A 17,313-nucleotide genomic window follows, 5' to 3' on the forward strand; every position below is an offset into this window, starting at 1 on the left:
CCTGTGGGATGATTGTTAAACTCCCTGGGCCTTACTATGCCAGGATTTCACCTTAAACCTATTACCTAAAAACAAAATAATGATACTTGAATTCTTATTCAATCTAATTCATCTTAATCTAATCAATTGCTTAACAATTCTGTATGACATCTTATTCTAAAGAGTAGGAAGTTCACCACAAACTATGACCTAAATCTTGTCATTTTGAATGCATGTGTAAAATATACAAGCTCTTGTATTGTTCTTGTGTCCATTTCAAGGTGTTTGCAGGATCTCAGTGGGGTTGTGCGTACAGTGGATCCTCTTGCTATGGAATCTTAGTGGTTTGGTATACAATGCTCTTTCAAATAGCAAATGCAACAACGCCATCACCGGGATAGAGCTGCTGCAGTTTGAACAGGAGTTTTTTGTCCACATTAACAAATTAGAGTCCTCTCTTGGGAAAGAGAAAAGCATGGATTTGAGCCTCCTTTGGATGGAAGATGAAACAGATTGTGAATAAATGCTCTTGGCTTTAGACAAGGAAAGTAAAGAGGACGTGAAAACATTACCTTGTCATCTTCCTGCATCACTTGAAAAGGCTGATCCTCTGACAGAGAAGGGCTGGGTTATAATAAAAGGAGAAATTAATTCTTAGGTATTAAGTCTACTAAGACTCCCCAGATAGAAGTAGCATCTTCCAGCAACTCTTAAGCTGTCATTAGCTATTCACATACATGCTTCGGACTGTGTCACGAATCAACTACCTTGCTGTTGTATGTGTCTACAGTATTAAATCCTCTTTCTCTGTGTGAAGAATGCCCGTTGGGAATAGTTCCTGTCCAGTGCTAATTCCCAAACGTGCCGAAGAGCAGTCAGGGGTAGGAGCTGGGATAATCTGAGGCCTCTTGCAGAGCACCAGCTGTCTGCGAGCATTTGTCCACTGCGATTTTTTTATTCCCTTTTTTTATGTACTGGCTCTTCTGGACTGCAGTTGTCCCTGCCATTCCCTATGTAGGGAACAGCACAGATGCTTCAGAGACTCCCACGTTCTGGGGTGGTGAATCTGGAGCTCATAAGACTGTAACCTTTCCAGTTCCTTGTAACCAATAACCCTGTAAAAAGGCAATGGTTGTTTCAGCATGGGCTGTTTAACCTCAAGCCTGCAAGAGAAACAGGGTTAAGATGGCAAAGATTTATTTTACCTAGGGCATGCATGCCAAGTGCCATCATGTCAAATTTTTTTTTTATGGCTGCTTTCCTAATCTATTTCAGCCAAAGACAGCAAAGCTCCTCCTTGTAAGATTTTAATTCTCCTAAATCAGGAGAGCTCTGCTGAAGGTAGTACAGCGGTTCTCTGTTGGAACTGGGGAGATTATGGAGATTTTTCAAATCCCAACTGGATGAAGCCCTGAGCAATGTAGGCTGGCTTTGAGGCTGGCCCTGCTTTGAGCAGGAGGTTGCAATAGCAGCCTCTTCCAACTCCGAGCAGCCTGCAACTCTGCTCATCTCACTATCTGTAGTACTCTTCTTCAAAATATTCCTTTCTCCTCATGGGTGCATTTATCTCACAAACTGATATTGGATTGTGGCTTTATTGTACCTTTTAAAAATGGGAAGGATATAAACTATATATTGCAAGGGAAGAGACTCCCTGGTATGATTGCAAACTGAAAGTAGTTTTTTGATGACCAGAAAAGAAAACCTAATTGTCAGCATTTCTGCTTATGTCTTTCATTTCCTATATTTCATTCTCACTCTTTGATGACAAATTGCATCAACTGCAGTTTCAATAATTTCCCAAGTGCTGCTGTAGCTTATGTTTGGTGTAATAGCACCTCACAGTTAATAGGGCTTGAATTTGGCTTTCTTTTCTGAGCGAAGTAATGCAGGCTTCCAACTTCACAGCATCTGTGCTCCTGTAAGAGGGCTGCTATTGTGGAGGACATTCTACTCTACCAATATATGTTAGGATATTTTCATTTTGAAAGGAATCAGCAAGTTCTCCTAGTGTTTGTGTAGCAGTGAAGAGGGCCTATTCAATCTCATTAGTAAATTTAGACTTAAGGGCTGCTCTAGCGATTGATACAAATACTTTCTCCACTGCTGCTATTTTGGCCTATTTGCAAGACCACTTTATAACCTTTGCTTCACTATTCTTTACAATTCTCTTCTGTTGTAATGCATCAAATAAATAAATCAGTGACTGCTCTGAGTTATCTGCAGATAACACAAATCAGTGCTATCTTATTATACTCCTTGTCAAATGACCTCTTGTATCCTAGACTTGAAGCCAAGGCACGTGTTTTTGCTTCTGTGTCAGTGCATGGACATGCCCCAACCCAGGAACTGTACTACTACACATCTAAGTAATGGATATTAAGTGAAATCCCAGGGTGTTCCTTGAGGCAGTAGATCAATCTGAGCAAATTTAGTAGGAAATATTCATGATATTGACTCTGCAGCTGATTCTCTTGTACATGCTCATGACACTTTCTGTATTAACTCACAGGCAGGTTTTCTGTTTTTCTTCACTCTGACACTTACCAATTAGTGAATAGAAGACAACTTGAAGAGCAAGAGAGGAGAAAGGGATGTATTCAGATTGAAGAGCCTAAGTTAGATACCTATGGCTTTCTGATGACTGTATGAACTGTCTGACAGCAGGGAAAGCATAATTAACACTTTCTCCTCTTTGCTATGATTCCTGTTAAATGTCCTATGTGGTTTGTGACTTCAATACGTAGGATTTTTCAGCTCTTTGTTGTTGGATGTTGTGTCACTTATTTCACGGCTCAGATAAAATGTTACTATCAAAGGCCTGTTTAAATCTGGTGTAAAAAAAAAAATGTTGTTTTCCCTATTTTTGTGTTCTGCTGTGGCACTTAAAGGCATGACCCTTTATTCTGTTTTATGATGTGAGATGCATCTCTGGCTAATATACCAGAGGTCAGACTGCCTTTTAGTGCTGTCAGCCTCCATTAGCTTGTAATCTGAATGAGTACAGCTAAAGTGGAGACATCATATAAAGAAAGAACGCTTTTAGGAAGCAAAACACCATTGAATTCCACAAGCTGCGGTTATTTATTAACAGTTAGATCCAAATTTCTTATTCAGAATGAACAATATGCTTTGTGAACTAGAAGTGGAGAAAACTGTTTATTGTTCTTTGCTGAAGAGTTTTTCTTGCTGACCAAAAGTATTTGTTTTCTTAAGGATAACTCCTGCAGAAACTCCTATATTTGAGTTCAGGTGCTGCTCACTGGGAAAGACCTGCTGAAATACACATGTGAATCACAAGCAGATGTTGAGCTGGTGGAGGTCTGAATTGGTGGCAGTAGATGTGTTGGTACGTTTCTCAGTTTGATGGTCTGTAAGCTGGAAGAGACTTCTTGGGCTAATATCTTTATTGGTCTGCGTTTCTCTAGCAAAGCATCTGTTACAGCAGCAGGAAGGTAACTAATGCTAGCACTTGGAAAATAATGGGCTGGGTCAGGGTCACGGGAGTCTTGGGATGCTGAGCACTGGCAGATACTTCAGGGAGCTTTGATATCAAATACACACCTGTATGAGAAAGTATATATTAAAAGAGGGAAATCACAACATCTAGAAGATACTGCAATGTATTATAATACCCAGTTGGTTGCAACAGGTGCTGCATTGGTCTAGGAAGAGCTTTAGGAGTGCTCTAAGTTAGTTCAATGTGATCTACTCCTAGTTTCCCTCTATAAACAGGTTTCTTCCAAAAGACAATAGTTTACAATGTGTCTGCACTGGTACAAAGGGAAAGCAGTATCTTTTGCCCATTTAATGCCATGGTTGAGCACTGTAGTTGCAATACAACATGTTGTTAGAGAGAAAAGTGATGATGTGTTCAGGAATGTGAACAGTGGTGATGATTCACAGCAATAAACAGCACCTGTAGATAAGAACATACAGAAATAAACAATTACATATTTGTTCCAGTTGTCCCAAGAGCTACTTGTGAAAGAAAATATGCCACATACATGTGATTGGCAGAAACAAATTGAACTGAAGTTCAATCTTTAGCAGTATTGATTGCAGTGTCTCCTCTACTGCTCAGTGTAGCTGCTCGATGAAGAAAGATCAGTGGTTATGCACTCTGTGAACTGATTTATTTTATTGAGCCTTTGGAGCATCCTGCAGTGCTGAGAGACCTGTCCTTCATAGCCCTGTTACTCCATAGGCTTTAGCCCATCTGCTTCTCACTTGGGATCTTGTAGTCCTTGGTCCATCCTCTCTTGATAACTTGGTTAAAAGAAGTTATTGATACAAGATGCTTAAAATTTGTCCTGCTGTAAGGCAGGTCCTCTTGCCCTTGTATCTCTTAGTGTTGAGCTAAAGGTACATATGGACAAAAGTTGTCTGAATGTCAGCAGTCAATGTGAAAGAGATAAGAATGTAGGAAAAAGGAGCAGGGGATGAGGACAAGTATGTAATAAAAATACTATTGATTTTTGTTAAAAAAATAAATTAAAAACAAAGCAAACTTTGCAACAGAGGATGCTGGCAGAGTGTATAAATATTCAGAGACAGATCTCCATCAGGATCTCTCCCAGTGCTTGCTTACAGTATGGAGGTTAATGCTCTGCATCTGGTCTCATCCATATCAACTTGATGTGCTAGTTAGCACACTGAGGATAGAGGAAAAAGCCAGTTCTGTTTTTATATCACCCACTTGTTCCAACAGAAGTGATGATTTCTGTCCTCCAGGACAAGCTCTGAGCATCTGAGGCACAGGTGAATTCCTGCACTGAGCACAGGGCATAACCTCATCACGGCATGGCTGCGAGCCTGTGCCTCGGCATATGGTGTGCCTAGCTCTGGTGCTAACAGTATGGCATCTATTAACAAATGTTGACAAACCTCATGCTTTGCAAATACTTTTACAGGCTTGCTTCTGATGTTCACACTAGGAATACTCAGCTCTGCTGTGCTCTCACCAGCAATAACTTTAATAGGCTTTTTTCCCCTGTGCAACTGCTCATTTGACAATTTATCTCAATGGTTTCTTGGCATCTTCACTCAGTGTTTGTTCATATGCCAAATCGACTAATACCTGCTCAAACTTGGCTTTTGACCTTGTCTGCCACAAATTCAGCATCTATGAATGACTAATTGAATGCTGCATACCAGGTGTGACATGTCAGTGTATGCTGCAATGAATCTGTGGCAGTCAAGCTGCTATAATTTTGCTTGTCATGGATGGAAAGGTAGGGGGGCACGGCAGCTAGGGAGGATAGGTTGCTGTTCTCAGCCAAGCAAACAAAACTAAAATGGAGCACGATGTTGCTGATATAAGCATCAGTTGGTTTAAATCCTGAAGTCTGCACTTAAAAAATCATGGTCAATGTTTGCTGTTGTAAGGGTTTGGAGAGGTTTTCTTGAAATGCTCTGAAGGGAAAGGGGGCTCTTCTATTCGCTTTTAACAAGCAGTTTCATTAAGCCAGCTTTAGAAAGTGATATATCCTGGTGCAGAGTGCTGCACTAGGAGTTAAGGGTGATTGTCTCTGGTGTTTGATTGCTTGCTCATGTTCCACTTCTCAAAATGTGGAAAACGATGATGGCATCTTTTCTAAATCACATTAAGCTCCAGCAATGCACTATTAAAGCTTTGTATAAGAGATAGCTATTACTGTTTTATATCCTAAACAGTAAAAACTAAACATCTGGAATGCTATTGTTAGCAGAGTGGGTGACAGAGAGAAAGTTACTCTCAAACTAGTTAACTATTTACACTGCTTTGCTGTAAAAGGTTTCTACAAATGGAACTACCTGGAAACATCCAGCCATGGCTATTATAAATGAGAAAAGTAAAATTCTACTCACTTCAGAGCTCTTGCATATGATAGAGAAGTGGGAAATATTCCAGCCTTCCATGAGGCTGGATATTCCTCCACTTCAGTCTGGATACATCCATGGGAAACTATTTCTGAATGAGTTCAGGTGTTTGTTCTTTGTTCTGAGCTTACCTATGGTGTCACCAATGAATAGTTAATTTGGATAGAGATTCTAAAGGATGTGAACTACTGGAATCAGCGCAGCACAGGATCTGTCTTTATTTTGTCATTTAACGTGGTGAATTTTGTCACTGTAACAAGGTTACTGCCTGTTTCTTTGTTGTCTCTGTGCGAGAGAGAGACATCATTTGCTACCTGTTCAGTGTTGCTTTGCCCACTGAAAAATGTTTCATTATATATAAGATTTTGTTTTAATGAGAAAAAGAGAGTCTGAAGGATAGAAAAAGATCAGTAGTCACTCTCCCAGTGACTAACATGGCTGTTGAAAGCCTTGACAGCAGCATTCTTTGATCCAGTTATCTGAGTTTTCTTTCTTCAGTGCTGAGCACATTAATGTGACTTGGCTGCTCCTGATTCATACCATTTGTACTCGTCCCATTATCTTATTCCTTTAGAACTTCTTCATGCTTTATAGAAACTGTAATTTGTTTCTTCTTAAAAACTGTGTATATATATATCTATATTCCCAATATTTTTTGCAGCTTAGAAGGGTATCTCTTTTCAGCTTTTGTTAAGAGCTATTTTAAATCTGTGCACTTAGTTTTAAGTCATTAGTAGATTTTTTTTTTTTTCTTTTGCTCTAATTATCTGTACTTGTCAAGTTGTAAGACTTTGTCAAGGAATCCAGAAATACAGGTGTGCCATGTTACAGCTGGGAATGTTAAACTGGAAGCCTGTTCAGAGAGGGGAACAGCAATAGAAGTAGAGCTCCACTACCTACTCAGTGAGCTCCAAAAGCCATCTCATTCTGGTAACATAAGCTATGAGGAATGGGGGATCTGTAAAACTTTCCACCCTGACCTAAGAATCTGATTCCACTCTTTTCATGTAGCTTCTTACTGTGGGAGAGTCAGGGCTTTACTACTTGCTGACTTCCCCTATTCTCATGAGGAAATATTGGGCAAATTGACCCTTTCCTGTTCGTGGGCATACCTCGTGTCAGTAATGCAAAGCTGACTCTAAGAATAGGAGGGCTGCTTTCCTTCCTCCTTAATGTTTGTAGTAACTGAGTCTCTAATTGCAGCAGCTCCTTGAAGTGTATATCAACTGACCAAGAAAGCCTAGTTGTCAGATTTCATAATGTGACCTACAGATTTAGATGAGAAGGTGAAGAAATTGATTTGCACCTGATGTTGCCCAGAGAACGTGGGGGCCTGGGCAGCTTGATCTAGTGGATGGCAACCAGCCCACAGCATAGAGACTGCAGCTAAGATGATCTTTAATGTCCCCTTGAGCCCAAATCATTCTATGATCCTATGTAGGAAAAGTGTGTAAAGCCAGAGATGAGTGTACATGGGCATTCCTAAATCCTAGTCCTCTCACACTAACAACTTGAGGGGATAACACTCAAGAATTGGTTAAAAAACAAGACAAGAACAACTGCAAAGGATGACAGCTATGCAGGAGCCTTTTTGTGTGTGTGTGTGTGTGTGTGTGTGGCAAGCTGTTCATGTATAGATTTAAGCAATCCCAAAATCCAGTATTAGATGTTTTACTAGCTGTAGGTTAATATTTTGCATGGCATATTGAAAGGAGATGGTCAGAATGTACTTGCATGAAATGAAGAAGTAATAAAAATACACGAAATGTGCTAAAGGATTGTTTGATAAATAATGTAGAAGCTAAACATAAACCAAGTACGGAAGCTCTCTAACAAGGAGAATTCCTTACCAAACAGTTCATGAGAGATTTTACAAACAGAAAATCAAATTCCCTTGGACTGTGCAAGCAGTTGGGAGGGGCAGCTGGGGAGTTCTGAAAGAGCGATTCAAAGAGAAGAATCCTGGGTTTTTAAGTCTGTTTTTAATTTGGTAAGTGAAGTCTTTAGGGAATATTGAACCTTACTTTGCATGAGTCAGTAGCTCCACTGATACTGGTGAGAATTGAGAGCTGCTGATTTTACATGAGATGAGGAAAGATGGATAGAATACTGTATGGAAAGGCTGCCCAACTTTATCTTCTTCAAGAATCTTCTATTTTCAGAGGGGATAAGCCTGACCTCTCTCTTTTTTTTTTCTTTTCCTTGCTTACTCGACATCATTATTTCCATACTGCTCTGCTATATGCAGAACACCTGGTTGTTTGTTGGAAAAAGCTTCTCCCCTCTGTGGCATGAAAACAATTTCAATTTCTTCTACAATAAAATGCAATACTATTCCTACAGCTGTGTATTCAATACCAATGTAACTGAAGTGAAAAAGCACCTTTGGAATGAAGTTGATGGACTGTTCTTCACTTGAAATTTACTCAGACCATCAGATGTAATTATTAAAATGTTTCCTTTTCCTCCAAAAAAATATAAATATTTGTTGTACAGTGCTCTTGTATTTCCTGTACAATTGAGATGTGTTGAGATATTCATAGAGAAGCTGAAAGATGTTAAGATAGCAAATTTATGAAGAGTTTAGTAATAATGTGAAATGAAGTTTTTCAGGGCAGTAGGAAAGTATTAAGTGTTAGAGATTGAAAGACCAGGCCCAAACTGCTCTCTGGCTGAAATTAAAGCTAAATGTAATCTAATAACTCATCAACCACGGTAAATTAACATCTACTTTTGACATGACAAAAGTTTCCAAAGGAAAAACTGTAATATAACAGCTTTGAAATAATCAAAAGTACTAGAGATGATTTGTTTTGATGATTTGAGTCTTACTAACACCATTCTGAAGCTGAAGGAAGACTAAGTAGAGCATGAGTAAATGAATGTGGGGTGGGCTATGGGATGAATAAAAGTGTGTAGGAATGTCAGGGCACTGCAGTACAAATCATACAGCTGTACATCTTGCTTTATTGTAGTATGCGCATGGAAAAGTTTATTGAAAGATTTATTATGCAAATAAAATGTCATAAGTGTTGGCACTTCAAAGGCTTCTGCATTCATTTGCCATAGAATTGCCTGAAGATAGAGGCTGTTTTGGATGTCTAGACTTGACTTTTTTTTTTTTTTTTGGCATTTGGAGGATTAGCAAACTGTTTATTTTAGTACCCTCAGCCTTTAAGTGCACTTAAGCTATTTTTCCCCAACAGAGATGAATTTATTCATTGCTAACTTCCTGATTGACATAGCAAGAAGAGCATATCAATAAAATGCATAGGATCTTGCAGCAGACAGCCTGTTTCATCTGTGACCTTTTTAATGGGAACTGGTAGATTGGAATTTAAGAAAAATACAGATTGCAGGAAGTTTCAAACTTTGTGAGGGAAAAAAATCCCATACACTGATGAAGATAAAGATCAGAGCTGACAGAATAACACTTTTTTTTTTTCCTGTTAATTTTATAATATCTTACAAATATTCAATGCACATAATTTATTTTCATTTTCATTATCTTTTCAACGTAAGTGGCAGGGCCTGCTTCCAGAGAAGTTAATGGAAATCTCTGTATTGACTTTAGAGGATTTTAGATCAGACTCTAAATGGCAAAGAATAAGCCCCAAATATTTATGCATATTTATGAACTGAATGAAAATTTGTTAATGAAATGTTCACACACGATTCATTCCAGTCTGGCTGTGCTTTCATCAAAAAGCCCATACGCTTCTATCTTCTAGCGTTCTGTTGTTAAATGTTGACCAAAAAGTCAATGGGATTCTGCCTGAATGGGGCACTGGGGATTTGGTCAGTATTCACATACGTTAATCTTTAACATCTATTGCTCAGAATTGGTGCTTACATGGAAAGCAGGCACTTTCTGCATGGAAGGAAGATATTTAACGTGCAGCTTGATCAAAGCAATGCTCTTTGTTTTCACTGTCATCAACCCTGAGCAGTGCTGTCTGTGGCCCTGTACAGGATCTGAAGGATGTCCTTCGTTTCTCCACCTGCCAATATTTCCTGTGAAATTCAAATAAAAAGGAGGTATTTGATGTTGTCAGTTTAACAACAGATTGGTTTACTTATGTTAATTCAAACTAATGTATGAGAATGAAGCGTGGTAGCTGGTAGGAAGACTAAATCCTTGGATTTGAGGAAGCCAAGTCTTCCAAGTGAGCAACAGCTGTTGCAGTGTATCGATCTTTGTGCCAAAATGCCTTGACAGTGCCCTCTTGACTGTCTTCAGAAACAAAAATTGGATTAGATGTGATAAATGGATCTTTTCTGTGGAAAGACTAGTATGCATTAGCCCATGCAAGTGCAGTTTCTCTGTCCGTTGCTTATTCTGATGACAAAGGATAATGAAATGGGTGTTTTCTTTCTTGTCCCTCTGGAGTTATTCACTGAACATGCAATCAAGCTATTTATGTTTGCATCTTTGCACTTTTCTAAATCTGAGGCTCTGTTCTGAGTTGTCCTTTGGCTTGATTTCACAGTACCTCTGGGCTTTTTTATTCTACACCTTCTTTGGATTTTATAGTGAACGCTGCAAAAATGAATGCATTCTTATTTCAGTAGATGAGAAAGCATGCAACACAATGGCTAATTGGGGCTGACTGGGATAGATGAGGTCACTTGCCAGCCTTGCTATTGCCTGAGGTAGATTATATCCAAATCATCGGAGAACCTAACTGTGCAACTCACTACAGCATTAGCCAATTACATTTAAAAATAGAGACAAGCAACTGTTCTCAGATATTGTAGCTTAGTTCCCTCTGTGTGCATATTTCAGTATACCTGGGCCACGTACTAATGCTGTGCTAATTTGGGCCCTGTTTAAAAGCCAAGCAACTGTGCTGAGGATTAGGGACAGCTGTGGTGAAGTTAAGAGTTGGATCCATCTGGGCTTCATAGCAGGGCGCGCACCTGAGGAATGGAGACTACTTATTTTTCTCTTCTCAATATGAATCTTTATTACATTAGTTAATTGGTTGCAGATAATTTTTTATCTGAGAGACTACTCTCTGCCAATCTTCAGTTATATGCATTCTGTCTAAAAATTATAATGTTCCTTACTACTGACCTGAAAGAAAAAAGCCCAACACAGTCTTGGATTGAACTTGTGGGACAGAAGAGTTCTGTTTGAAGTGCCAGCACTGTAATATGACTGGAACACAACCATGTCCTGGTCATAACCTCTTCTGATGTTTTGTGTGAATGTTGGTGATACTAGCAGCTTGTGTTTGTAGTATTGTGCCTTCAGCAGAAGGACTGGTGGAATTAGTTGACTTCTCTGATAGCTACTGAACTAATTTAATGGGTTCCAGATAGATGAAGCAGCTGCTTGTTTATGCATCAAATCTGTATTTTTTACTAGTCATTAAGCAGGCAATTAGGAGCATGAGTTTGGAAAGACTGGTGAGATATAGTTGTCTTTGCCTTGGTAGACCCTGAACACCTCACAGCAGATGTTTATTGCCTACTGGGAGAGAATGTTTTGTTTAAATACAAGCAGAAGTTGTTGCAAGTGGAACAGATCTGAGGAATCGAAAAGTATTACTAGCTCTCAGAGAAGCTTTTCATGATCCTGCAGTCTAGGAGGAAAGTGCTCTGAAGAAGATAATAGGCTTTATGGCCTAATGTCTTTCTGTGTGTGGTTTTACTGGGCAGATAAACAATTTCTGCTTTGGGCCCATAAGAACTGCGTTTTGTACATGCAGATTACTGGTCCTTTCCACATTAGCAGCTGCTGTCCTCTGGAAATTTTATGGAAATCTTGTTTAAAAATATAATGCAAAGGCAGAAGGAATGTGCCCAAAGGGGTAAACCTAAAGCTGTTCTGGTTGTGGTTACATTTGGCGTTATGTTCTTTCTAGCACTGGAAAATGAAGCTTGTGTAGGTTTAAAAGGATGAGTATCTCACCTGAATTGAAATACTGCAGTCCAATAGCAATTGCAGTAGCCAATCTTCAAATTCTAAATGGGATTCACCTCTATCTGGAAGGTGATAGAGCGTCCTGATCACTGTTCCTGAGGGCTGAATGCAAAAAATTACTTTCATCTTTTCAATTCAATGAGCCAGGAGTTGCTTTTGATCTGACCATTGTTATCATCTGTACTCTGCTTTGGGCATGTTATTAAAGTGTATATTCAGCAGTTATCACACCCTGACCAAGAGTACATAGAACAAAATGTTTGTCACTTTGGCAGTCTGCTGCATCTCTTATAAACACAGAGGCACAGTCATTTGTAGGTTATCCCTGCCATTACAACAGGCAAAGTAGGACACCAAGACACGTTCTGTGAGATGATTAATAGATATGTGAACACCAATATATGATTTATTATGACATCTACATTATCTTGACTGAAAATTGCCTTTCTTGATGTAGAAGGGTGATGTTTTCCCCACGTAGTTTATAGCTATTATAAACAACTTCTACTGGCATCTTTGCTATCACATCTTCCTGTCTCTCACCTTCTATTCATCCCTTTTGTAATTGGTAATGTGAAACTGTTTTTGTAAAGTCTCCATTTGGACTAGCTTGCAAAATCTCAGGGCCTTACAAAGAAAGCACAGATCTGCTGCATCATCAGTAGTGACAGACACTGGAGTTTTACAGAGACACAGAATTACTTCTGCTGACTTATTCTAATTTTGGTTTGGCTGATTTTTATTTGTTCTGGTCACTCTCACTCAAGGTGCTAATATTTCTTGGATGTGAAGGGAAACAGCAGCCAGAGCAACTCTGCAGGCTTAGTCTCAATAAAAGATAGCAAAGGTGAACTTCAGGGAAATGCGTAACTTTGACTTACCTACACATGTTTTCACTTTGGAGCAACTGTGAATTTTATGTGCTTATGGTACTCAGTGATTTTAAATGTAATGCCATTTGTGCATGCATCACTGTGGTGCTTTGAGAATCAAAATGCAAATCCAGAGATTGATTGATTTCTTTTTGGAGTTGGAATAGATGGAATTGTTTAGACCACTTGAAAATAAGGTTATGTAGCAGTGTTGTTTTCTCATAGCTACACTTTCATCGATTCTTTTGTTTGTAATTACCCAGCCTATTTCCAAGTTTCTCAAATAGTTGTGTAGGAAAACAGTTGAGATGTTACTTACTGATATGAAATGTCTATTTTCTAAGTCTTTGTTCTCATTAGCTGCTTTTGTTTGGCAGATGCCTTTGGAGATGAGACAGGCTTTAAGTTTTGTCTTTCCTTAGGTTTTTTCTACTCTCCACTTCATAGAGTCTACTTGTCTGCCGGAGTCAGGGGATGACTTGTACTAATGGTGATGGGAGTTGGAATGTGTAAATTCAATTAGTGCTAATGGGAGTTAGTCCTGTGAATTTCCTATGCATCAGTACGCTTTTCAGGCCCCTCTGTATAGTGTGTACCCTTTAGCTAGATTTCTTAATTCTTTTTTCATGATGTTTTGCTAAATTTTATTTATCTCTTTGTACTGCTTCAGTAGTCAATCAAGCAAAAATCTCAAGTTTACTTAGACTGTAAGAGCACTTTCTGATAATGGAAAACTTGTTTCATTAAATTAATTTAATCACTTGAAGTTAGCAACATGTGCCTTGGTCACCCACAGGCACAAAATCCTTGAAGCTTTGAGGAGGATGCAATTATAGCAGGCCTGTTTTAGACTATACTAAACATTTTTAGGGCTGCGACTGACTAAAAATAGTTACTATCTGATATGTAGTCTTTCTAATTCTAGAAACCTTTGTACCACATTGATTATACTTATTCTTTTCAATCAGAAATGGAGGAACTGAATCTTTAGAGGAATTTTTGTGTAATATCCATTGTGAAGTGCATCCTTAACATAGATTCAGTTTTGTATATTCCCATTTTGACAGCACTTTCTCCAGTATATCTCAATGACAATTCAAGGCTTAGTCTGGAGTGATCTTTTACAATATGGGCAACTGTGAGGATTCTGAAGTACATTTTGTGCACTATTACTTAGAAGAATCCATGGGTAATAGAATCTGCAAGAATTGTAATGACCGTTGCTGTTTTAAGTTAATGGATGCATTGCTGAATATTAAAAAATTCTGAAAAGTGAGAGATACCTTCAATAAAATGGTGATCTCTCTTCTAAGCACTTTGTCTCTTTCCATTCTGAATGAGCATGGCTCCTTCTAAGGATCAGAATTGAAGCAAGCCTGAAGAGTAGTCCAAGTAGGCAATTCTCTGCAATGTTAGAACACTGGTAGTAACAAAATGCGGGCACGAAGGGGTGACAGTGGCTCTGCTCCTGCTTTTTGTGAGCTACAGGATATGGGAACAGAGTGGCTGTGCCTGGTGTGCTCTCTGAAGAGCCCCGGTCTGCTTTCTGCTGAGCTGCTGATGGATTTCAGAGGTGCTGCCTGATAAGCAAACTACACTTAAAAGCAAATCATACACTCTCGCCAAATGGGATAGACGATTGTTTGCCGTTTGAATCATAAAATGGACAAAGCACAGTCTCAATTTTGTTTTTCAGGTGCGTACTGAGATAAGTAAGCCAGCCTTTTTGAGTCTAGCAGCAATGAAAATCAGAGCTGATAACGCAACAGATTTTTCTAAAAACCATAAATATTGTTATCTACATAGGAAAGGGAACACAGTTGTTATTAGGACGACCACGAGTATTTAATTTACTAAATGGAAGCAATAGCAACCTTAATTGGAGTCCTAATCTTAGTTTTGTGTATTCATGATGCAGTTTTATCCTTAAGGTTTAAATAAAACAAGTATATTTTAAGATCATCTCATAATGGACGGGAGTGGGAAGTGTAACTTCTTACAGCAAAAAGCACTTGATCACAAATTATAAAGCTCAGGTTAAAGTAGTTTTAGTAAGTGTTTGGGTGGGAAATATTCTTATCTCATGAAAATGTTTGAGATTTTAATGGTTTTCCTTTGGCACACTGTTCCTCTAAAGCTTTCTGATTTTTTTTTTTTTAACAATCGATAGAAGCATTCTTGAATAGCCAGTAGGAAAAGAAGTCTGGTAGAGCTTGAACTGATTTGCTCTAATCATTGATTTGTTGGCTGTCTGGGAGAGTGTTTATCTATACCTGCCTGAAGATGTGCAGCTAAAGAATGCTTTTTCTGACAAAACTTTAATCAAATCAACGTATTCCCACAGAAAGGTCAGATCCTAACAACTCTAAATCATTCAAAAGCAAATGAAAACCTAATTCTAGTCACATGCTATGGAAACGGTTGCTAAATGAATATAACATTAATAAAGCATCCCCCATGGCCTTCCCTATAGGTTTACTTTGTGTATTCCAAAACATTTCTTCCTTCAATTCGATTGTCACAGAAAAATGTTAATATTGTTTGGTTCACTGAGAAGTCAGAGCCAACTTGAGCTAATCTTGGTCCATCTTTCCTTCCCGCTGTAAGCCAATCAGTATCAGTAGAAATACTGACAGACTTTTATCACAGAACCCTAGATAATCTCCTGTGGAAAGATTTCTATACAAGAAATAGAAGCTTAATGCTTATATCACGTTTGTTTTACCCATTAGAGACTCCATCAGGTTCTCCACAGGTTTCAGTGTTTTATTGTTTTACTGAATACAGGTAAATATGCTGTGAAATGACAGAATGGAACATAAAAATGTCCCATGGGAATGGATTGGAAACTCATGAAATGTACTCCTGTAGTCTGTGTTCAATTAGTCAGTGTGATGGCATTAGCACCTAATGCCTGCTAAGAGAAATACTATTTCTCTATTTTAAGAGAGGAACACAGTGATAACTGTAGCTAAAATCAAGTGGAGGATCTGTTCAACTAATTCAACTTCTGACTTTTCTTAATAGTGGCTTCAAGTGGAGACTATTGCTCCAGGAATCATTCAACTATTATAAAATCTAGGTTTTGATTTAAAGGACATTAACATTAGTATTGAGTTAAAGCTTTGGCAACACCAGTTTTTATGTTAGTCAGACATCTCATTTATCACCAAGTCTTAGGTTAAGACTGAGACTGCACAGCAGGATTTCTGATGTTTCCAGACAAGGACTTTGGATTTTTGGTCTCATGGCAGTTCAGTGGCTCTCTGCAGTAGCCATGACCTTAATTCTGTAGTTAGAACCTGGCTCTGCCACAGAACACACATTAATTCATTTGTGACTTATTCCATTCCTCTTGAGAATTCAATATGACAGACTGTTCTGAAAAGTTAGAAGTTCATTAAAATGCCAAGGCTCACCTTTTATGCATAGTATTTTGAAGTTCCTAATTCATATATTACAAAATACTGATTGCAATGACTTCAGCATCCAACAAATCTCATGGAAGAGAGATCTTCAGCTAGTCCTTTTCTATGGATCCATGCAGAGACCATAGTCTTAAAGCTTCCTTTGCTCTCCTGAATGTATGCTTTGGGAGTAGAGCAGCTGATCATGGTCCATGATATAGTCTGCCCTACGTACCAGCACTCTCAAAGGCTTTTTTGTCACACTGCTTTAATAAGATGGTTATGAACAGGTCAGAACATGAGTGAGAAGTAGTAAAATGCAGGAAAGGGAATATTAGGCGGGCTCCCTACAGTTCATAATTTAAATCCTAGGAAGAAAAAGCTGTGAAGTGAGTAAAGAAAAGTAAAATAAAGGCAAGCAAACACACACCTGATCCTAGAAAGCATAAAGTCAGACTGCTTCATTTGCAAGGTTTTCTATTTCAGGTTACTTTACTGCTGAAACAGCTTTCAGTTTGAGATGACAAGCAAAAGCCCAAAGGGATTCTTTTCCATTTTGGAGAAGACAAATTCTTCAGTGCTGATGCTTGGCACGTTTGTGCTCTGTCCCACTACTGAGTAGCTCTACATTTTTATACCTCACTGCTATTTTATGATACTTTCAGGGGATTAACTTGATAAAGTGAAAAAGAGCAAGATGTATATTTGAGTAGAGATTAAAAATACAACACAGAGCATTCTATTCTCCTGTCAACAATTTCAAGGTGAAAAGCCCACCAACATGGCAAGAAATGAAAACTGTTTCACAAAGGTTAGCATAATGCAACACACACACACGTGTGTAGAGTGAAACATTTTGGTGTACTTGAAGCATCAGAGCACTTAACCATGGTCTGAAGATCAATAAAGCAGATCAACCTTTTCATTATATATTAATACTCTGTGCGCAGAAAGCATAGTAACTTAGGATCACATGACTGTCACATATACACATTTTTCCAGTTCATCAAGATGCACGGAGTTAGAATTTCACTTCGTTGGTTTGCTTGCAGTTAGAACTTTAAGGTCTGTAATGAACAACTTCATAGCAACTTAGTAGAGAATAGACCAGCTCATTGCATCCCTTCTTGTTGTCCAAGAAACCAGCTGAAATTCTTTCTAGTATATATAAATTTATGGGAGACTGATGATGAGATGCTATAGATTCATACATAAAAGAGTTTCAGAAAACATTTAGAAGGAGAGAAGTTTCCAAAATTAAATG

At 38.5% G+C, this 17,313-nt stretch overlaps 1 protein-coding gene across 4 annotated transcripts in view; it reads left to right on the forward strand.

Moving 5' to 3' along the window:
• The window catches only part of CDH13 (cadherin 13), a 431,693-nt gene that overhangs the window by 22,375 nt on the left and 392,005 nt on the right, over positions 1 to 17,313 (forward strand). Inside the window, exon 1 of one of the 4 annotated variants that reach the window (XM_085235262.1) lies at positions 3,269 to 3,328. The exons of the other annotated variants lie outside the window; for them this stretch is intronic. Coding sequence (XP_085091388.1) covers positions 3,284 to 3,328 — 45 coding nt within the window. The 5' untranslated portion in view covers positions 3,269 to 3,283. Of the gene's footprint in view, positions 1 to 3,268; positions 3,329 to 17,313 lie in introns of those variants that run through there. 4 annotated transcript variants of the gene reach the window in all.

Source organism: Meleagris gallopavo, chromosome 13 (genome assembly GCF_905368555.1).
Source record: "Meleagris gallopavo chromosome 13, MGAL_WU_HG_1.1, whole genome shotgun sequence".
Taxonomy (NCBI): Eukaryota; Metazoa; Chordata; class Aves; order Galliformes; family Phasianidae; genus Meleagris; species Meleagris gallopavo.